Here is a 24,637-nt window from a genome sequence, read left to right as displayed (position 1 = left end):
CTTTTCCTTTTCATAATATTGTTACTTACTCATTTAAAATTGGTGGAAAATAGTGCTTTAGATTTAGATCTGTTCTATTAGCACAAAACATAATGTACATTGTTCAGATGCCCTTTACTGAAATATATATACAGTAAACTAACTCAGGAGTTCCTCACTACTCAATGAAAAAAGTACTGTGTTAAACGAAAATGTTTTAGACAGAAACAAATCAAGATCAGCAATCTCTCTTATTAGGAGATATAAAATGATGGGATAGTTAGTTTCAATTAGCACAATTTATTGGGCTCGAGATAGCCAAGTTATCCTCAACGTTAAGAGAAGCACTTGATACAGCTTTGATGTGCAAGTCTGCAGAGGAGTAGCAGATCATGTAAAACGTCTGCCTGGCTACTAGCCCAGCTAACCAATTTCATTGTATTCAGAGATTCCCTGCCTCATGGGATTTGCCTGTAGTATGTGCTATGCACGATTTCTCAGACGTATATGTGGGAACCTAAAGATTCATCAAACTTAATCAGACATTTTATCTCTTACACAATGATGACTGTTTTGACAAAGAATATAAGCTCCAAATTGGGTTACTTCAGGGATTAGATTCATATGTAATTGCAGGTATTGGTAAGGTAGTACAAAGTTTATATATCTCCACGAAATACATGGTTGTATTGAAAAATATACATTCTACACAGTAACAGTTAGAATTTGAGTTTTAAACTGTCAAAAAAATCTAGTTCCTTAATCATATACTAAATATTGAGTCAAATGCTAACTGAAAATACATGAACATATTAAAAACTTGCACTTTGTTTCTGTTTCTTGGTAATAATTGTGACTCCATAAAACTGAATTATTTAATGACAGCCGTAGGTAAAATGACAGAAGGAACAAAGAACACAATCTTTGTTTCTGACTGATTGTATTCAACTAACATTATACTTTTTATTTATATAAAACACACAAATTTAAAATACTTCATGTATAATTTATAATAGTCAGCCTCAACATTAAAAGAATAAAACATTTGGACGGATTGTTATGAAAGAAAATGGCATGTTCCAGTGGATATATACCATAGAATAAATGCACAATGTTTTCATTGTAGTGTACACAAAAATTGAAATCTTAGTAATGGAACAGTTTTTAACAAAATTTATAGTTCCCACAGTTTTGAATTAGCTAGAATATATACTGCATATATGTCATATTTTGTGCAACTGTGTAATATTTGCACAATTCCAGCAACCTGAACATTTAATTACTGGTTAAATGCAATCAAGCAATTCCTTATCATATTTTACAGTGCAGTAAAAGCTGTTAGCATACTTCGACCTCTAATGACATGGTCATCAGTTTCAAGCCAATTCCCAACATTTCTCTCATGTTAACATTCTACAAAATCATAACAGATGTAAGAATGCTGAACTGTCTGTTGCATATTGCATGAAACTTTTTATATGTTGATTAACTGGGGATATCCATGTCAGTCCAAGGAAATATGGGATTTCTTGCAATTACACATTTGGGATATTTAGGCCATTACATTTGCTCTTCAGTATGTTCAGTGGACTTTCGTATCTTAACTAGAGAAAATTAGCAACTCGCTTGCTACACGAAATCTCTGAAGCCCAAAAATAGAGGCATAAAATACCATAGTACCACCTAATATGTAAATAAAGGGAATAGGTTCATAAGAGCAGCAAAACAAAAAATCTTTTGGAGTTACATTGTAATGTAGGACGGCTAACAACACGCACATCTACCAAGTTCACTCTACATTAATTGGCAAATTTTGAGGTGCTAAGTTTTCCCCTGCACATGAACCTGTTTTCTGTGATAACTTTTAACAATTATGTGACCACTGGAAACATTGTCATATCTTTCAATAATATCTCTACAGAAAGTAGACTTTGGTACATTACCTTTTGACTTAAAAATACAATCATAATAATTCACTTTCCAACTATGACAACAATACAAGTAAAATCAGTACATTAATAGCAATGTATTCAAATTCTAACATTAAATCTAACTTGCACACAATATTAACAACAGTGCATTATTATTCAGCTCACTTTTGCCGTCTTTTTAACCATTCTCACTTTTTATTAGCACCTCGAGTACTGAAATTTAACATGAGATCCACCACCAGCAACGTATGTATGTGATAAATCCTGTGAATACTGCTGCCTTTTTAACATATTGTTGCAAATATCTCTCTCTACTCATTTTGCATTATTTGTGATAATTGATCAGATATTATCACACTTAATTGTTATTTTGTTGAGATACATGTCACAAAAAAGATTGCTTGTACTGCACTAGGCCAAAACTATTTTGTGTTGCACCTTATGCACAAATAGAAAAAGAAAGACACAAACAACATTCGTTTTCCTCTGCAGTTAGTGTTAATAAAATTTCTTATGCTAAAATGTGATATAAAATATAAGACTAAAGCTATGAATTACCTGTGTTTACATCTTGTTACTGCCTGTAAGCACATTAAAATGCAATATATAGTGAGATTCAACTTTATTCTTAAAACTAACTTACATATGGGAAGAAAAAAAAAGTAAATGTGCTCCCGTGTGCTACTTTGTGCGTAACAGATGATTATTCACAGGCAATTATACAGAAAAATACTTATTTGTTGTGTGTTCTAAAATTAAACGCAAATGTGATACTTAAAATATTGTTAAGATAATCAATCAGAATAACTGGAAGTGTAAGATATACCGAAGACATAAAATTCTGTAATTTTCACATACAGTTCATTAGATACCACATAAATTCCTCCTGGGAATATACAGATTGCACATCTAATGCTCAGTACTCTCTGCCACTGATTTCCAGCAAACATGGCAAGAAAGTACGACTGTCACTTTTCCATCTTGTTTTCATACAAAACCATTACGGCCAGGATTAGGGTGCATCTGTGCAACCAAATTCTGACTTTCTTTGCGCATTATCCAGTTCTTACGAGCATCCTGAAAAAAGAAGAAGAAGACACAAAATTTGAAAATTTTATGCCATTTCATTCAGAACATACAGGTAAAGACAGCCAAGTAAAAGGCTATTTAGAATATAATTATAGGATGGTGAAGGAATATTTTGTTACATACAAAAGAAAAATAAATGCCTTTTTTTTTTTTTTTTTTTTTTTTACAGACACAGAGATCAGATAGCATTTAATTACCTTCCTAAGATAGAGGTCCCAGTACAAAATTTAAAAAATAGTATTCTTCAACTTTTAGAACTGCTGTTTCCTTCTTTTGGTGAATAAAATGGAAATAGTTACCAATTATGTGTGGAACAGAACACTCCAAAGCCAGTTTTTAGGATGTAAGGAGGAAATACTTTATCTAGACTTCCCCGCAGTGTGCTGGGCCCACAGTTCTGATCGTCAAACAAATTGTATGTATGCATTTTTCAAACTGATTTCAAAACATACCTTCATTTTCAATGGAACAGAATTCACTTACAATTGTAAAATGAGCATAAACATGTCACATTACAGCCACATACTATTGACAAACATGAAAACAATAGAAGGCCCTCGAAAAATGGTAAAGTTGATCCCTTATACATAAATGAAAAATCACTGATGACCAAACAAAAACTCCAGAAGTGAGGCACAGTACAAGAATCACCCTTTCACTTCCTCTTAATTTGTCTTTACTTCTCCCTTTTCATCTCAGAACTGAAGTTAACACAGTACTTACCTTTAACCCCCTGCCCCCCCCCCCCTCCTCTCTCTCAAGACAACCCCCAACACACACACACACACACACACACACACACACACACACACACACACACACACACCTCCTGTCACTTATAACAGGTCCCTCTTATCCTGAAACTAGAGTCCTTCGGAAGTTTCTTCTGCTTTACTTGAAGACAAAAACAGGCCAACTGTTCTGTTTCCAGGCAATTTAAGGAGTTTTCTGTGCTGGTAACTGCATGAGAGATCCAACACGTGTTAGTTTCTTGAACACACAAAACATGGCAGCAGCAGATTTTCATTATCATATCTGTTATGTTTACGGATATTCTGTACTGAGTGAGTTGTGATAAGTAGAGATGAATGTTTACAACAGGAGGTGAGAATGTTCATAAAGTACAACAAAGCCAAAGTGGTGGAAGAGCTGGTGGAAAAGGTGACAGAAGAAACATTTTCCAGTTACAACATTTACAGTGCGATTTCAGATTAACAGTGTAAGTGTAGACCAGATATGGCTTGAATTGAAAATAGTAGTATTGACAGCAACTGAAAGATTTATACCAAATAAATCAGCAAATAATGGAGCTGATCCCCCTTTGTACACAAAACAGGTCAGAACACTGTTGCAGAAATAACAAAAACATGCATGCCAAATTTAATCGAATGCAAAATCCCCAAGGTTGCCGATCTTCTACAGCAGCTCAAAATTTAGCATGGACTTCAATGTGAGATGCTTATAATAGCTTCCACAACAAAAGTATAGACGCCTTCTCTGCACGATAGCAATGGAAACATTATCGATGACAGTGCGGCTAAAGCAGAGTTACTTAACACAGCCTTCCGACATTCTTCTACCAAAGAAGATGAAGTAAATATTCCAGAATTCAAATCGAGAACAGCTGCCAACATGAGAAACTTAGAAGTAGGTATCCTTGAAGTAGTGAAACAACTTAAATCACTTAATCAAGGCAAGTCTTCTGGTCCAAACTGTATACCAATTAGATTCCTTTCAGAGTATGCTCCATACTTAATCGTATGCAACCACTGTTTCACACCTTCTGCTGTTCCTTATCTATATAAATGATTTGGGAGAGAATCTTAGTAGCCGTCTTACGTTGCTTGCAGATAATGCTGTTTTTTATTGTCCAGTAAAGTCATAAGAAGATCAAAACCAATTCCAAAACAATTTAGATCAGATGGTGCAAAAATTGGCAACTGACTCTAAATGATGAAAAGTGTGAGTCATCTGCATCAGTGCTAAAAAGAATCTGTTGAATTTCAGTTACGCAATAAACCGACCAAATCTAAAAGCTGTAAATTCCACTAAATGCCAATGAATTACAAATATGAACTACATAAATTGCAAAGAAAACACAGAAAATATTGTGAGGGAGGTGAACCAAAGACTGCATTCCATTGGCGGAACACTTGGAAGATACAATGGATCTACCAAAGAGACTGCCTGCACTACACTTTTGTCAGTCATCTTCTGGAGTACTGCTGTGTGGTGTGCGACCCTTACCAGATAGGGTTAGGGGAATACACAGAGAAAGTAAAAAGAGCAGCGTGTTTTGTATTACAGAGAAATCAGGGAGAGTGTGTCATGGACAAAAAAAAGGATTTGGGGTGATCATTAAAACAAAGGCATTTTTCGTTGCAGCAAGATCTTCTCATGAAGTTTCACTCACCAACTTTCTCCTCTGAATGGGAAAATATTTTATTGATGCTGGCCCACATAGGAGGAAATAATCACCATAATAAAATAAGGGAAATCAGATCTCGCGTTTAAATATGTAGGTGTTCATTTTTTTCTGCATGCTGTTATTGTGTGGAATAATAGAGAATTATTGTGAAGGTGTTCTGTTGAACCCTCTGTTAGACACTTACATGTGATTTGCAGAGTATCCATGTACATGTAGGTGAACTTGACAAATTAATATACATGAAATTTTGGTGGTTGGTGGTGCTTATGAAGGAGAAAAAAAAAAAAGAGAGAGAGATGAAGAAAGAGACTGAAAGTGAGTAAAGCATGATACACCCTCCATCAACATCTCCACATGCCACAACAATGACAGTGAATTACTGAGCAATATCACCTCTGAGACATAGGTGTGGCATTCAGGCTGTGAAACCAAATGTAAAAGTCTAAAGTGAAGTTGAGTGAGACAACATTTTGGGATATATAAAACATACTGGGTGTTTTCAGACAGGCATGGAGTGTTGGCAGACAAATTTATGCCCCAGGCTCCACATTAAATGTGTGTTCTGTAACACACTGCAACGACTTTGTATGATAATCAACAATTAAGGAGATGATGTATAAAGATTGTTTTGCTATATAATAATGTGTGGCTACAGACTGTGACACATCAATCAATCAATCTTGCCTCGTGAACAATTATTTCATTTCCAACTATAACCCTGAATTCAGTGCCTGTGTCTTTCATGTCTTTCTAAATCTGGAACCTTATCTTGCTTGTGTTCCTTTAACAATAATAATATGAGAGGTACTGCCAACAGCTGGTCCCCATATTTTGTAGCGAATTCCTGGCTGCAAAAACATTCCATATTGTAAAATTGTCAAAAACGGAGGCAATTACATAGAAAATTTGTTGTCAGTACACATTTACATCTGCAACAAACATTACAATTATTTGTCTCTCTGTGTGTGTGTGTGGGGGGGGGGGGGGTGGGTTGTTTTCATGCACTTTGCACAGCACATGTTTTTCATGGTCACATGTCACACAACAATCTATGCATAATGTCAATGGCAGGCATTTTTTAATTTTATTTCTTAGTAAAGTATGGTTTCTGTATTACTTTGAGCAAGTGTGGTAAATTCATTACACACACAATGTTACTCAAAAACCATCTCTTGATGCCGGATGATAACTTAGAGTAGTAAGAAAGAATGAATGGTTACTAACAGAACCAATCAGTCCTGGTCTAATGTCTTTTGTAATATGTAATAAACATCTTTACATAGAATAATTAGTTTTTTACAGTGGTGCTTGCTACCATTAACACACAATCACAAAAGTGAGACAAGCTACTAACTATATTCGCGAAGGCTAAGGAAATAGGCCAACTATATATAGTCGTCAGGAAGAAAAACCTGAAAATTTCAGACATCATGGCCAAACACAAATCAGAATCTTTCCCCTCGGCTCTGAATGTGTGTGCAGTAAATTCACTTTAGTACTTTCTCAATGTAGAGAATGGTATATTGTACTTTTCCTATTTACCGTATTTACTCGAATCTAAGCCGCACTCGAATCTAAGCTGCACCTGAAAAATGAGACTCGAAATGAAAAAAAAATTTTCCCGAATCGAAGCCGCACCTGAAATTTGAGACTCGAAATTCAAGGGGAGAGAAGTTTTAGGCCGCACCTCCAAATTGAAGCAAAGTTGGTCCATTGTAATATGAGACACAATTTAGGTCGAATGAATGACAATACAGCTACAGTAGTTTGGTTCGAGTCGTAAGCTTAGCAGTTAAGCTTTACCAGGTAGCCATTGCTATGCGTCAGGTGCTCCGTCCGTTTTTATACGGGTACTCTTCCTTTTTCGCGTACTTCGTTTACGACCTGTCACCACTCGCGGCATGGATTGCTTTTGTGCACGCTACTGCCGCTTACAATTAAAAAAGAGAGAGAGAGGAATTGTCTCATTAGCGAAACAATGGCAAGAGACTGCTATTTGTTGTTACTTACACTGCTGCTTTCTTTGATAATGATCAACAAGAACCAAATAATAGACAGCGTATGATAAATGATGTTCTGAATGAGAGTTTAGCGAAAAATTTTCTCCGTTTGAAAATCTTTGCAGATACCTCTTTACTACATTACATTCTGCACTGAAATTAGAGTAATCTTAGATTTAAAAATCTAGTCAATTGCCGTGCTTCATTTCTGGCTGTATTGCTATTAGGCATAAGAATAATATGAATATAAACATGACACGATATGTATATTCTTCCGCGTTTGCTGTTGTCTCATCTAGTTTCGTAGTTTATTAGGCAGACAGGATTTAAATGAGTTAGCAGCAAACACAAAAGAATACATGGCAAAATCTTTATATTCGTATTATTCTTATGGTGGAGAGAATACTGCAAGCGATTAACAATTCATAAAAGTTCCTATAAGGAACCATGTCTTCTCACAGGTAGGAAAATTTCAGAACGTAGAGTTGGCCATATTGACAAACATCCCAAACAGTATTGTCAGTCGGATTTTCGTAGTACATTGAAATGCTGCTACATTCGAAGATGGACAATACGGAATTTGTATTTACTTCGTTGAATAATGTATGAATATGCAGTGGTCGAAACTCGAGGCGGAGAAAAAAAAAAAAAAAAGGTGAAGACGAGCTTTTATTTACTGACGCAGAGGGTTTGGCGCCAGTATTTATCTTTGTGCCTGCAAAGCATGCCTGTGTAGTGCTATATATATTTGACGGCAGAAGTTAGTTGTGGCGGCACCTACCAACATTTTTCAGAACTTCCGCTTACTTTGCACTCGATTCTAAGCTGCAGGGGGATTTTTGGATTACAAAAACCGGAAAAAAAGTGCGGCTTAGATTCGAGTAAGTACGGTAAATGCAGGATATTACTGGAAACTGGTCAGCTAAAACTGACAGTAATAGGGAAAGCACATTGAAAATACAGATTTTCCCCCGACCCTCTCACTCAAGATTGATGCACAGAAAGAAACTGTTTTAATGACCTCTCTGACTGACTGGCTGGCTGGCTGGCTGGCTGAATGAATGAATGTGGAGTTCTTTAATATTACTTGTTCAATACATGCACATTTAATTTTTAAGAGCTTGGCAGTTTACAGAAGTTTACCAGAAATGTAATGAGAAAATGAATTTAGCCAACTATAGAAATCTGCAAGGCAGTGCATTAAGTGAAAATACTATGTCATTCTGCATTTCCTTACAGCCGTCTAGCATAAAAGCATTTTCAGCGGACAACCAGAAGGCTGTAGGCCTTCTTTGATCAATCATTTTCGTACACTGAGAGTGAGTCACCCTGTAACACTGCTTTGAGATAGAGGCTGAGAAATTGGCCTACATGTCTTGAGATACTTAAGAACATCTCAGTTCATTTCTCATAAAACATGTTTCATGGGATACTCGAGAATGTTTCTGAAATCGCAATTCCATTGTATTCTGAGATTCTGAGGACAGATTGGGCTGAGTCATGTATAGAGGTGTGGCCTTCTACTCTCAGTGAATAGCATACAGGCAACCTGTTGGCCTGTAATGGAAAATATGCAATCAATATATAAGTCATTTGAGCAGTTTCACTTGTTTGACAGAAGTAGGAAAGAGCCATCTGAACACAGTGCAGTGTATATTGATGGCAATGAACTGGGAAACATTTCATGGATATTCTAGAAAATAAAGTGCAATGTCTTTTTACCATATGTGTTAGTTTAAATAAACAGAATATAATGGTCATCAGTCACATTCTGAAGGCAGTAAGGCATAGTACCTCTTCTTCATATTTAGTGTAGGAACCATAAACAACAGTATGCAACTCATCTTCATATTTTTGTGTGTATGTTAGAGATAAAACCATAACATTGTATTGCAGTAGCCCTATGTAATTACTTTCTCTGCTCTGTCTGCATGTGCACTAGTTGTAAAATATATTTAGGCTTCTAAATATTCCAGCTTTCGGACCTGTTCATGATAAGAATTAATGCGTAAACAATACTGTGCAGCACAAATGGTAAATCTTGCATTATTTATTTTACATATGATGTAATTAAAATAATTAGAAATGAAACCACATTTTAAAAGCACAAGTATCCTGACACTAAGAATATATCTGAAAAATTAGGAAATTTGGCATGAAAGCAATTTGATGTTGAAAGTTGTGCATGGATGATTTAATGCAACTGTAATGACATACAGAGAGGACTGGAAATTCAAAATCATCACAAAAATACACATAACACAGCATACATTGTTATTTTAAGCACAACTGTAAATGGGTGTTGGTCTTTTGTGCAAGTACTCTCTGGAACCATTATTATATAATTTGCCAGTTTCACTGTCTCCACTGCTGGTATTATGCCCTAGTTTCTGGAAATTGCTTCATTACATTGCTTTTATTTTGAATATGACTGCTTTTTGCACACGGTTCTAAGATGTTCAACAAACTGTCTCCAGCTTTGTGTTGGACTGTAGCACAGAACCAGAACTGCATAATTTTTTCAGCATAATACCACTCTCCTGTCTGAAGATGAAATTGTTTTCATCTACACTTAAACTTCACAAATTACCGTAAAGTACATGGCAGAGGTGCATTTCACACACTACTGTTTCCAATCTACAACTAATTTTTCATAAATGAACATATTTGCTTTCAGTGTATCAGTATGCCAGGTTACCCTTATTCCTTCAATGAAATTAATGTGCAATTCCAACCCACTATGTTACACAGCCCCAATCAAGTATTCACTCATGTTCGTACTTAGCAGTCTGAAATACTGTACATGTATGGGGTGCAGCTCTATTTGTTTTGGTGTAAAGTTAAAAACATATGGAAAATTAGCAAGCTGATTAAATACTTTTATTAAGAGTTGAGTAAACTATGTTCTTGTGTTACTCAAAATCAAGCAATGGAAAGTCCAGGATGGAATGACAGTATTATAAAAGTATAGATTGCTACTCTCCATATGGAGGACACATTGAGTTGCAGTGTGTGTGTGTGTGTGTGTGTGTGTGTGTGTGTGTGTGTGTGTGTGTGTGTGTGTGTTTTTTCTTTTTTTCTACATCACAAGAAAGCCTTTTGCCGGAAGCTAAAATGTCTCGCAGTCTTTTTGTTGTGTCTGTCTGCAACTCAGTATCTCTTCTACATGGTGAGTAGCCATCTATCCTTTTCGTAATATTGCTCTTCTTATTTACTTTATTCAATCTTATTGATGATAGATGGAAGAGGAAATACACTTTTATCCAACAGAATCTGTTTTGCTGTTCGAGGCTTTCCCAACACAATAAATTCGTGAAATGTTTATGGGCACTGTGTAGAATGGTATTAAAAAGAAAACGAGCTGGAGGCATAACCAGTACCTGTATGTTAGAAGTATTGACCCTGGCTATTGAGACACTTGCCACACTGTGACACAAGGCCATGAATAGCTGTCACATAAAATTCGCAGGGGTGTGATGTGAACTAGTTCTGCATATACAGCTGGACGTTGTCGTCTGGGTGAATCGTTTGCCCTTCACAGCCTTTTTAAGGGGACCACAAATGGCACAGTCACAGGGAGAGATTCACAAGAGTGAATGCCCAGCATTACTCGCAAACCTTGACCACCCTTCACCGAGCGATCAAATCAAAACGACCAGGCAATCTCACCCATATCGCGGCCCCAGGAATTTTATGACACAGCCATTCACTGTCTTATGTCACAGTGGGACAAGTGTTTCAACAGCCAGGGTCAATACTTCTAACATATAGGTACTGGTTTCTCTAATTATGCCTCTGGCTCGTTTCTTTTTGAACATCCCTTATATCTAAACTGCACATTAAAATAATAGAGGGAAACATTCCACATGGGAAAAATATATCTAAAACAAAGATGATGTGACTTACCAAACGAAAGCGCTGGCAGGTCGATACACACACAAACAAACACAAACGTACACACAAAATTCAAGCTTTCGTAACAAACTGTTACCTCATCAGGAAAGAGGGATCCTTCTTTCCTGATGAGGCAACAGTTTGTTGCAAAAGCTTGAATTTTGTGTGTATGTTTGTGTGTCTATCGACCTGCCAGCGCTTTCGTTTGGTAAACTGCACATTATTTTTAAAAGGCAATTGCTCCTCATATTCAGGTGTAACCTGTCAATTTATGTGCCGTTCACCAAAAAAGTGCAGTTGCCAAGGGGCAGGGCTAAAACATCTTCATAGGGGACATCCAAGAGCCCCACTACTGGAGAAACAGGCCACGGACTCACATGAACAGTACAGTACAGTAAAGCCGTGGCTACAAGCCACATACTCCCCAGTATACTTGTGCGGCCAAGACGTAGGTGCCCTGCTTAACTGTCCTGATTTTGATTCCCCATCTGTGTTAACACACTGCCTTAGTGCAGCCAGTGTTGGTTCCCGTGTTTCACTGAGTCGAAATCTGGTCTCTCTGTTAATTAAGTTGTTAGCTACATATATTTCAACTTCTTCTTCAATGACTGAGTCCCAGTACACGGAGGTGGATTACAGCATTTTTCTCTCTCAGTAGTTCATGCTGTGTCTTGTACTGAGGCAGTATTCAGCAACAGCAGATTTTTCTGGCTGATCCAATCTGGTATGACATCTATGTTCATCACATCTGTCTTTAATAGTGTGATACGTCTCACCAATGAAAGATTCATGTTTCTGATCTTAGATCTAGGTCTTCTTTAATGGTACTCAGCCTCATTTGCACTCAATATAAGGTAGAAAACCATCCTCATGGAGACTTCCGCTTCTTCTGGCTGCTCTTGAGGTTTAGTGTGTGCTGATCAAAATGCATTGTGAATTTGCTTGTCTGAACACATGTTCTGGAGGAGCTATGAGCAGAGATGGCTAAGCTCTACTGATACACTCTCAGGATCTGAGATAGTCCTAGTCCTGTGAATGCAAGCCCACACTGTTCTTTGCAGTGGTTTTTCACAGATCATAGCTCACAGTGTCAGTGTATGTTTACAAAACATACTGTGACCCAAAGAGCCCTCTCTTTTCTGCGAACCATGACATTTAGAAATGAGAGGTCTCTCCCTCCCTCCCTCCCTCTCTCCCCCTCCCTCCCTCTCTCCCCCTCCCTCCATCCCTCCCCCCATTTCTATGGTGAAACAGACGATCAAATGGGGGAGAGTTCAAATGTTCGTCCCATGCGGTCATACCGCAAGGGTATCATCTACACATCTCCAAAAAGCATTTATCTTCTGGATGTCCTGGTTTGTAGAAAAGAAGACAGCTTCCTGGATTACAGTGTTTCATAAAACGGCACTCACCATCCCATATCTATGACTTATAAGCTGTCACCATCCATTCCAACATGCCTTATTTCCTTTCACAAAAAAACTTAAAATGAAGCACAAATTTTTGATACCAAGCAACATTTACAAAATGAAGACAGAACGAAGACCTTTGGAATGGTAATCGGTTTTGGTTCTCCTTAAAATATAACAGGGACAAAATTGGCTATGTAAAGAACCTGTCTGTAAATCAAGCCATACTACTGTGTGATAAATCTCACAAGTATGTACAGGATAGTCACTAATAGAGTTGTGATTGACAACTGCTTCAGACTTCAGATAATTTATGTGATACCATATTTAAAAACTCACCAAGTACACAAACAATGCTGAAAATCCATGACAAAACATTGATAACACAGCAAATCCGTAAGACCAAGATAGGTAGTTGAAATTAGGGTACATTATCCAGTCACGGCGCCAACATTCCCCGCCAAATATAGTTACAGCCAAGAACAAGAAAGCAGCTGAAACGAAAAAGAAATATTCAAAAATGAGTAAGTTAATGTTAATAGAAAATTGGCATTTAGAATGTGTGCACAATGACACATTTATTAGATAAACCTATAGTGAATATCAAAGATAAAGTTAAGCATTTGAGTAACTGATAAGAGAAATGATTTAGCGGCAAAGAGAAGAGATTATACTGTAAAATAGCAACATCAAAATAATTCTCTCCAATTCAACATGCGCACTCACGTCATTCACTCATATAGTATATTCTGCACAGTGACTGAGAGATCACAGCATCACCACCTTTCAAATCACATAGTGAGTGGAAATGTCTGCCTCTGCCAGTAACTGTTACCTATTTCTAATCATCCTAAAAACAGGAGAACTCGTGTTACCAAGTTTCCTGTGAAATATTTACAATTAATAGTATTTCAGTGTAAAAGATATCTAAATCAAATGCTTTCAGCCACATCACATGAAGTGGTTAAAATGCCAAGAACTTTCAACCAAGCACTCCCTGGCCACTGTCAAGTGGAATGGTATTCCACAGGGAGTGGTAGGTTGAAAGCTTGTGGCATTTTAACCAGATGGAAACTGAGAAATTTTGATTCAGTGTTACTGCTGTCAGTTTAACAATAAATGATATCTCATAGAATAAACCAAGAAACCCTTATTTCACAACAGAAGAGCTACAGTTCTGCAAAAGAAATAAATTACCTGTGATAGCATTGCACAAGAAAGCAATTCCTGATAAAAACCACTCATATGTCAAGACAAATTCCAGTGGCCAACGGACAAGTTCCAGAGCAATGATGCTTTGAGATGTAAATGACAACATCAGTGCTAATGTTACGAAAGCCTGAACAACCATAAGCCAACCTGTAAATTGTTTCATATATCAGAAAAAATGGTGCAAAAGAAGCATCCACACTACTGATTTTGAAGTAAAGCCAAATGTTACCCACCTGGAAGCAGCCATTCTCTAATAACATAATATTCTTGACTGAATACGTAGTGGCATCCATCAAACAGTTTAGGAAACTGATAATACGGGTAACGGAATTGTTCAAAGCAGTACTCCCACAATCCCATGTGCTTAAAATTACTAAATGTTTCCTGATATGACTGTATCCAATATGGGCTGCAATCAGAAACAATCAAACGAGCATGATCAACAAATTTACAAAAAAGAGCAGTCACAAAAGTAATTAAATGAGCTTTCTCAAATAACGGAAGTGTTAAATGGCAATGTGACTTTTATATTATTGAAATGCCCCAAAATTAAAGTTGTGGATCAGTTCCATCAAACTCAAATTTCTAACTACATGACACAAACATTTTTTGAATAATGTATCTGACAGCTGTTGACAACCTTTAGTGTGAACCACTATTTATACTATCAGTTATTTACAAATCATGTTTTTATAGTTCCAGCATTAAGCATATGAACTGCTGATCAGGGGAGATTTTCACAACCTACAGTTGTAACAATTACATGTCTAAGTTTAATCTCTAACAATTTAGTGTGTTTTGTATAAACTCTATTTGGAATACAGTCAATTTTAGTATTAACAGTTTTAAAAAAATTGAGTACCTCAAATGTAATACAGAAACTACTACTTCAGTTCATGAAGCAACACAGTTATCTACTTGAAAGTATTAAAGAGCTAAATAAATAGTGCTAATAAGGGAAGTCACACAAACTGTAAGCAAGGTGTTATTGGAAATAACTCTGAACACAAATTGGAGATAAAAAATAAAGTGATCAGAACCTGTAAATAAGCCATCAAACTGGACACAATGATGTTAAATATCACAACTTGGGTGTTTCATCTTCAATTACGCTCTACTATGTCGAAAATCTTCATTAGTCGCTACTATCAGTAACTGATTTCAGACAACAGAAATTCAGTGACATCAGAATGGTTTGTTTAATTTTTTGTCTGATGAAGGTTTTTCTAAACTGAGGTTTCCAAGATGAGTGATACTATTAACCATTCAGTTTTAATCATCATTACATTCCTTAGAGCCCAAAACAAAACCCTTTTTAAACTCTGATCTTGAAGATTTGCATCGCTTTAAGATGGTTATGTTTATGGCTGTGCTCAGCTCAGTCTTTTTTTTTCCCCAATTTATTTATATGAAATGACACCATTATATATAAAAACTGATCCACATACTAAATTACAGACCACACTTTATTTGCAGTATACTATTTTCTTCTACATAAATTCCCAATGAACATTATAACATAAAAAGCCACCATAGAAAAAGGTACATTGTATCAGCATGATAAGACGCCCAATTATTGTATCTATAAACAAAAGGCCAAAAATGTCTTTATTAGCAATACGAGCTCAAAACGTAGAAACACAACAGCAATAATATAAAATGAAGAGCTTAAGAGCTACAATGAAATTAGCAGACAGCCACCTCTGACTGTATCAACTAATTACAGAGCTGCTACAGCACAAGAAGCACTAAACACACAAATCAGTGGTGGCGATGGCAACATTCATTTGCTCGAGACATGTGAATGTAATGACAACAGCCATCTATACCTATCTTATATGAAGATAGTAACTGTTCTTGAAAGAACAGATACCATTGATGACCGTGCAGCTTCTGTAGAATAAATGATAACTAACTGAAACCCTCAGCTGCCGACAGGTGTTGTTGATATACTTCGATGGGGACAGCTGAAAATGTGTGTCCCGGCCGGGACTTCAACCTGGGACAGGAATCGTCACCTTAGTGTGCACAAGCAATGTGTGGATGAGCAAATATCTATTAGAAACATTACGTATGTAGATTGTGGACAGTTGGGAATGTGGGTCTCACAACAAGCATGCAAGGGATAAGTTCCTGCAGTTGCGCTATTTATCTGTGTCCTCGGTGGCTCAGATGGACATAGCATCTGCCATGTAAGCGGGAGGTCCCAGTTTCGAGTCCCGGTTGGGGCACACATTTACAGCTGTCCCCATCGAGGTATATCAACAACACCTGTCGGCAGCTGAGGGTTTCAATTAGCTACCATATACCTATCTTAGTCAACAGCTTATACTGTGATACTGGCCCCAACAGTATTAACACAAAAAGATAACGTCACAAACACTCAGGAAAGGTTTTAGATAAAATGTGCTAACTCCCTCCTTACACACAATAAAATATTTTAACTCTTCTTTTTACAAGGACCTTGAGCAAACGAATGCATACGGTGAGTCAATGGGATCTAGGGAACAGAGGACGCACTCAAGACTGTGCCATAGTCATGCTTGAGGAAGATGCTTTCTGAACACAGTACAACTTAATACAAAACATACAATGGCACAGCAAGTAATATTCCCATACCAATACATTCAACATTCATGACTGAGCTGATGCACTGTAAAGATTATTCAGGGTTAAACATCTCACTGCTTACGCAATGATAAGCAACAATACTGAATTTAAAGCCGCTAGGCTGTCTCAACTTAACAATGAAAACGTGGCACAATGTCAGTTAGGCCTACAGTAATAAGAAATGTCATAAGAATGTCAAGATTTTACCAACTGAATACAAAGGGTTTTCTCTTATACCAGCTATGCTAAGCAATACCTCACATAGTAAAATTGTTTTAGACAGTTAACTGGCACGATATACAGTCTAAGGATTATAGGGAATGACAGGGAGCAGAAAATCACAAGCTATCAGACGTTAACCGATCCCTGAAATGGGAAACCAAATGGCAATATGTGTTGACGGAACACACATAAACCATCTTAGTTTGTCTAATAAATGTAAATGTCGTGTGACTAGGGCCTCCCGTCAGGTAGACTGTTCGTCGGGTGAAAGTCTTTCAATTTGATGCCACTTCGGCAAATTGTGCGTCAATGGGGATGAAATGATGATAATAGGACAGCACAACACCCAGTCCCCGAGCAGAGAAAATCTCCGACCCAGCCAGGAATAGAACCTGGGCCCTTAGGACTGACATTCTGTCGCGCAAACCACTCAGCTACTGGGGGCGGACAGTTTTGCTAGTGACTTTGTACTTCTCATATCAAATAAAATTTTACATTTCCAAAAGTCTGTAATATGAATTAATGACAAGTAATACGAATTCCAGAATTTCCTGTGGAAACTTGTTCAAAGAAGTAGGTATTCATATTTATCCTCGTGCCCATAAGTTTAGTTACTAATAAAAATGTACTTTCAGAAGACTCTAATAAATTTACTTGCAGCCAACTCCTCCTCAACTAGTCATGAATATCTTAACAGACCCAACTGGCTTATAAATTACACATTTATTCATTTATTAACGATGTCTTAGTACAGTAGTCTAATAATTCTTTTATGTATATACAGCCTTTTGCCCACAGCTGTGCCTATGTTTTTGACACACATACTGAACACACAACCTCACCCTCTCTGTGTTCACCCTTCCTCCCACTGTCTATTTGTTGACCTCGTCCCCTCTCTCTCTCTCTCTCTCTCTCTCTCTCTCTCTCTCTGCGCCCTCCCACCTGCCCCTCCCTCTCTCCCCCTCCCGGTCCCCCCCCCCCCCGGTCCATCTTTTCCATGCCCTCACTCTTTTCACCTACCTCAAAAATCTCCTCCTACTATGCCTTCTATGCCCATTTCCTCATCCCCCTTGCTTTGTCAATCACTTTCTCTCTCCATCTCAACAGTTCAATGATGCAGGCCAATACTACTCCCACAACAAATCTGTCACACGGGGAAGGCTGGAAAACAGTTCCTTGTCCCTGACATGTAGGCATCTCTGCAAATCAGGTTGATTTGGCAGGCTGATAAATATCCCACATAACATGCCTGTCATGCAATGCAGCCTTATGCAAGGAACCCGTGTCTTCATTGTTACTGGAGCTAGGAGGCTATGAAACCCACAGTGCTGATACTCATGAGGCCTGTTGTTTCTGTGGCAAATTTTGTTGAAACCAATCCAGGGGTTTGGAGAAGATCCCCCGACACACCACACCACACCACACCACACCACACCACACACACACACACACACACACACACACACATCAAAGTTGGTGTCGCCCCACTCCCCCAGACACCTTTGATGTTAGTTCAATAAGAATCTGCAAAATTAACACTAAATTTAAGCATCAAATTTTTGTGTAAAATATGTATGTTATGTAGTGTTTTGTCTTATTTTTTCCACACCCAGAAGGACAAACTCACTTTGTGCCAACCAAACAACATGATACCCAATGTAATCTGCAATTCCTTTAAAAATCACTGAATTATTCTTTCATGGATACTGTGTACCTTTTACCAATGGAAAATGTACATTTACTACGTTAAATTCTAAAGTCTTTCCTGACTGCACTGATATATACTTTATTGGTTTAGAATGGAAAAAAGATTCCTGTATACTAAATTTTAGTGTTACCATTCTGTATGCTGCCATGCCCAAGTTAATTCGATTAGAGAAAACCTTTGATATTTTGCAAAATCAGAAAATTTTTGCTTTCACTCCTTGTTTGGGAGATACTGTATATATTGGTAAAACTGCTAGTGCCCGGTATCTGTAAATTATCATATTTGCTCCATTTATGTTGGCTTTGGTGAAGTGTTATGTTCACGTCCGACTGAATATATGTTGCATAAGTGGTAAAGATTTTTATAGGTTTAGATATTCATTAATGTGCAACAAATGCTAACAGTGCCATACATCAAGAAATTCTATAAAAAAAATTCAGCAGGAACAAGTTAACAAACAGAACAGTTCATGTCGGATAGTAACACACATCAACTCTTCAGAGATTGCGACTTGGCCATATCCACTGTACATTGCTCATTATGGATGACTTAACAGCAAACATGAGAAAGATTACATTAAGATGCAATGTCAATAATTTTTGAAGCATTAATATTCTGCTAAGCAAATTCAGAAGCAGAAACATTAGCTGGCTCTAGCACTTATCTTTTTGTTACCAGTTACCAGGGCAGGAGACAGCTAGTGTGTGAAGCATGGGACAGAGAGACAGAGCACACTGGTGCTGCCGCAATGTGTTATCTGTCTCTCTGCATAAACACTTCGTGCTGCTGCCTTCTTACATGAACCTGGCTATAAACATTTCCCACTAATGTTGTTCAGTTGCTTCCAGCAAGTCTACTTTGTCACACTGTTTGCATTTTGTCACTTTCGTATAATCAATTATGAAACTATATCACAAAACACCCATAATTACACAAACAGTAATGAACTAAGCATAGAATCATATTGTTAGGCAGACAAAATTTCTTTCGTGTCATTATATATTCATTTATGTAAAACATATTTTATCTCCCTAGCAACATAATGGTACAAAAACGGGAAATACGGAAGCGTCCGATCCCGCCCATCTGCTTTGACCCATGACATCACAAATATGGCGGAAACAAAAACAAACACACACACTTTCCACAAGAAGCCTAATGACACTAACGGGACAAGCGCGGGAAATGGGGTGTTTTGGGTGGGGGGCAAACTAAATATAAACAAATTTAGACGCCTTGCATAGCTACAACGTGTAAGTGAAGACAGCCATGCATGAATACCCACCCACCTCCCCAGGGGTCGTAACCCCTGCAACCCATAGAAGATCAAGATGCTTCAGTAGCTGATTAGTGTTTTTTTGTCTTTTTAAAAAAAAAAATCTCACGGGGTAGAACGAACAGATCAGAAAGATAAATATAATAAACTAAAACAGAAATTGGAGGAAACAGATAATTAAAATAAGTAATAAGTATTTTTAAATTTAAAAAAAAAAATCTCACGAGATAGAACGAACAGATCAGAAAAGTAAATAAAATAAGATAAAACAGAACTGGAGACAGCCACACTCAAACCAAACTCCACGCCGTCATGACGTCACACACGACAACACCCTTACGTCACGGGTCAAAGCCAATGCGTGGGATCGGACGCTTCTGTCCACCCCAAAAACGAATTTAATACTTATTTTCGCAAACTATGTGGGCATAAATGTAATTAACATACCTTCACTAACAAAAGAGGATTGAAGTTGAAGGAATGCGGGAGGATGAATATAATATGCTTCAGGAACTTTCGGAGCACAATTTAATACAACTCAGGTCTTCATTCTCAATGTACTTATTACTCAACAATTGTCTTTAAAAAACTTGAAACTATACGTATCTAACACTTACATGTTATTGAAGTTTCAACAAAATTCTACAGAAGTAAAAATTTTAATAAGGGAAAATATTCTTAAAATGGAAAAACAATATTTTTTGATTAATATAATTAAGGTGCAGTGTTAATTATGTCCAGTAACTCAGCCACCATGCAATACTTAATGTAAAAATTTGGTGTCCTTAAAAGTCTGTTATGGGACTGTATGGTTCCAGAAAGTGAATTTTAGAAAGTCTTGTGCATCAATTTCTCATTTTTTTTAATCAATATCAGTACATCCCCAATCATTCAAAATACTTGCACATTGTTTAGAAAGTATTCTACATTAACTGAGATAAAAGGTGTAAACCATATACAAAAGAAATTGTGCATGAATGAAACACCATTCTTAAGTGCCAGCAAAACATATGTCTCTATACTGAAGAACCTACTTATGATCCACATCAGTTTTAACATCCTACCATTATTAGACTTCCACTTTGAATATATTTTTCTGAGCAATCCTTTTTAGAATTTCTCTTACCTTGCAAATGCCATAAGAAGCATCATACCAGCTATGAATGTCAGCATTCCACCAAACACCAGAGCATCTGAAACATAATATGCTTATTGTCAAAAGTACTGTCATATGTGGTATCAAGTGAAATATGTGACTCGATTGAGGACTTATTGGTAGGGAGGACACATCATGTTACCTTCGATGAAGAATCATTATCAGATGTAGAAGTTACTTCAGGTATGCCCCAGGGAAGTTTGTTGGGACCTTTGCTGTTCATATTGTATGTCAATGGTCTTGCAGACAATAATAATAGTTACCTCAGATTTTTTGCAGATAATGAATTTAGATATCATGAAGTACTGTGTGAAAGAGGCTTTATAAATATTCAGTCAGATCTTGATAGGATTTGAAAGTGGTGCAAAGATTGGCAAATTGTATATCTGGTTCTCGGGCGAGACGTCAGATGTCATAGTGAAAACTACGACATCCGACGTCTCGCCCGAGAACCATATATACAACATGTCCGGCGGGAAAGCCTCAAGCAACACATTGGCAAATTGCTTTAAATGTTCACAAATGTAAAATTGTGCACTTCACAAAACGAAGAAAAGTAGTATATTATTATTATAATAATATTATTATTAATGAGTCACTATTGGAATTGGCTGACTTGAACAAATTCCTGGATGTAACACTTTGTACGGGTATGAAATTGAATGATCACATGGGCTCGGTTGCGGGTAATGCAGGTTGTAGACTTCGGTTTATTGGTAGACTACTGGGGAAGTGCAATTAGTTTACAAAGGATATCCCTTACAAATAACTCATGCAAGTGGTTGTAGAATACTGCTCAAGTTTGTGGGACCTGTACCATATAGGACTAACAGGGATATTGAATGTATACAGCAAAAGGAGCATGAATGGTCAAAGGTTTGTTAAATCCATGGAAAAGTGTCACAGAGATGCTTATGGGACAGAACTGGAAGACTCTCAAAGAGAGATGTAAACTATCGTGAGAATGTCTATTAATAGTATTTCGAACACTGGCATTAACTGATGACCCCGGGAATATACCACAACCCCTACATAAGAATAATTACTGCACGCACAGAGGCATTCAATCAATCATTCTTTCCACGCTCCATATGCGAGTGGAACGGGAAGACACCCTAATAACTGGTACAGTGGAATGTACCCTCTGCCATGCACTTCCCTGTGGTTTACAAAATACCGACGCAGATACTGCTTGTCTGATAGTAAAAATCAGGAACATTTCACGCCACAACAATAAGGCAGGTGATTCTGTAACGCAATATCTGTCAGTCAGAAACTTCGACTGAAGAAAAAAAGAAATGTAATCGTTATTTCCGACTATAGGTAACCTTTGGCTAGTGAAAGTGTACCCATATTTTCCCAGAAATCCCAGGTATGGCACTTCAGTATCAAATCCTTTTACTTGTGTGTAACGAACTGAAGCTGCTATGTGACACTGCATAACATCAGAAATTACATGCATCCTGCATTTAATGATGTTGTGCATTAAGAAAATACAATGGGCCTATCTAACTTTTTAAAGGAACATTATGCATTACAACCAGATTTATCGATCGTATCCAGCTACTTTTCATTTCAATGGGAGCATTATCGGATGCTCCATAGTATCCTACAATTACATTGCTATAATTTCATACGAATAAAAATCGCGCATAATTACAACAAGATTGGAGAAGTAAACAAAGAATGTGGTTCAATTTCCCTTCGTTTTTCGCCTTGCCCAAAATTAACAGAATGGTCAGAAACAGAACATCATACTTACTTGATGCCTTTGGGTAATCTTGTTTTCCAGCTGTCATTTTTACAAATTTTCTTTAAGCTTTCAATCAAAACATTCGAAGTCCTGTTTTCTGTAAACACACTCGATATTGTTTTCAATCTACAGCGCTTGCGCCATTTTATCTTTGACGTCATACGTTTCTTAAGGATGACATTTGAAGACCACGCCTATTTTAAAACATTTTGTGCTAGGTGCAACGGCGGAATGAATGAATTTTTATTTGATAATAGTTAATTTATTACATGCATGCGATATGAGTTACGTGAAAGCTGTACAATATTATGTGACAATGTTGGTTCAATATACACATGTTGACCAATTAGTATATTTCCTTTGCGTTTGCAAATGCCAATGAACGCTTCACAGAATATTCGCCAATTTTCACTTATAATTTTGTTAACTGTGAATAGTGTCATTTTAGTTTTTACAAAAGAGTTCTTTAACATTTTCAGTAAATGAATCGCGTTGATGTATAGACTTACAACGTAAAGAAAATGAAAACAATTCCCAGGAACCATTTAGATTCCCAGTCGTAGCCAATAATTAAATTTTGCTTGGACGCCAAGAAAAGAAGGTTTTACTCATTTCACTCTGGCCGTGATGTCATGTCAAGTCGTTCCACAATGCATTTCAAACGACAGGATTCATAGGGGCCGTCACGTCACGGTTTCTCGGCAAGAAAGTCTCTACGGTGTCGTTGTCTGCTAATACTGGACTCTATCAAGTTGCGATAATGGAATTCGTGCTTTTATTTTATAGTTGCGCTTTGTTTCGTTGGAAAATTGCAAATGTTCCACAAGGAGTTCAGATATCTGAAAGCGAAACATTATTTGGGATTTACAAAACAGAACCGAGCTGATGCCACATCTGTATTTTATCGACGTAAACTGATAGAGCAATTTCAATTAATTAACATTTTAAGTGAAAGTCACCTCCAATGAAAGAGAAAAATACCGGTGTAGTTACCTTATATTTGCCATTTCCTTGTATTAAATTGCATTATATATACCAAATTCTAATACATTAGATTAAGCTGACGTGCTCTTTATTATAAGCTAAGTGGAAGTCGACATTGTCTGCATTGTAGTCAAATGGGACGAAATAAAGATAGGACAATGCCTTTGGTGATAACTGATGTATCAGATATCGATGGAAGTTCATCACGATTGCACCACTTTCTGCATAGTATTGCACAGAAAGAATATAAGAAACAGACCGCCACCCCCTTTACTCATAAAGTACCTGCACGTTGGTAGCCACCTGACCTGTCATGAAAACTCCCCATGCAAGCCATGGAGTATGTACTCGTCACTGCTGGCGCACAAGAACTCTGGGCAATGGTGTATTACAAGTACCCAACATCTCTCAATAGTTACCAGCTGATTAGGGTGACCAACGTATGATGTAAACTGCTTGAAAGGATGGTTCCCTGCATATTATGCTATAGTACCCTTGAATCTCGGGATCTTTCATCCACCTTTTGGGGTCGTTTCTGGAAGGGATGCTCCTTAACCAATCATCTACTTAGTTTAAAAACAGCATCTGACAGGATTTTTATTATCACCATCATCTTGTCAGTCTATTTTGACCTGCATGGTGTCATTACATTTTTCTCATCCTCCATTATTGGGGCTTTTAGGATAGGTACTTCACTTTGTTCCCCATGGATCCAAGAGAATAGCATCCCACAGTGCTCTGTGTTGGTTGTCACTCTTTTCCTCATCACCATTAATAGGTTAGTGACCTTTGTTGGGCCGCTGGTCACCCCTGCATTGTATGTTGACAATTTTTGTATTTGCTACTGCTCTCACTAGATAACCTTTGCTGACTGGCAGCCCCAATGTAGCACATAATGGGCCCCTGCAAGGGTTATGTCCTGTGGTCTATAACCCTATCCTACAAAAACACAGGTCATGCATTTCTTGTATCATATCACGATCCAT

The 24,637-nt window shown here is 37.3% G+C and overlaps 2 protein-coding genes across 2 annotated transcripts in view; one reads left to right on the top strand and one right to left on the bottom strand.

Moving 5' to 3' along the window:
- LOC126235311 (uncharacterized) overlaps positions 1-24,637 on the top strand; it is a 306,085-nt gene that overhangs the window by 102,485 nt on the left and 178,963 nt on the right. The gene's annotated exons all lie outside the window — the stretch shown is intronic.
- LOC126236983 (uncharacterized) lies at positions 1,713-22,834 on the bottom strand. The gene is made up of 6 exons (XM_049946704.1): positions 22,677-22,834; positions 20,885-20,951; positions 14,176-14,351; positions 13,928-14,089; positions 13,070-13,224; positions 1,713-2,987 (listed from the first exon to the last, which is right to left on the bottom strand). Exons 1-6 carry the CDS (start codon positions 22,711-22,713, stop codon positions 2,898-2,900), a joined length of 687 nt encoding a protein of 228 aa, XP_049802661.1. The 5' UTR covers positions 22,714-22,834; the 3' UTR covers positions 1,713-2,897.

The sequence above is a fragment of the Schistocerca nitens genome, chromosome 2 (assembly GCF_023898315.1).
Source record: "Schistocerca nitens isolate TAMUIC-IGC-003100 chromosome 2, iqSchNite1.1, whole genome shotgun sequence".
NCBI lineage: Eukaryota > Metazoa > Arthropoda > Insecta > Orthoptera > Acrididae > Schistocerca > Schistocerca nitens.
This window is presented reverse-complemented; position numbering and strand designations above follow the sequence as displayed.

What these genes read in the sequence shown, in the direction of transcription:
- LOC126236983 (XM_049946704.1), bottom strand. Translation starts at nt 22,713, where the DNA reads ATGACAGCTGGAAAACAAGATTACCCAAAGGCATCAA. An exon ending in CTTCTTATGGCATTTGCAAG is followed by an intron (nt 14,352 to 20,884) that starts GTAAGAGAAATT and finishes TTCTGATTGCAG; the next exon opens with CCCATATTGGATACAGTCAT. An exon ending in CAGCATTGTTTGTGTACTTG is followed by an intron (nt 2,988 to 13,069) that starts GTGAGTTTTTAA and finishes TTCTTTTTTCAG; the next exon opens with GATGCTCGTAAGAACTGGAT.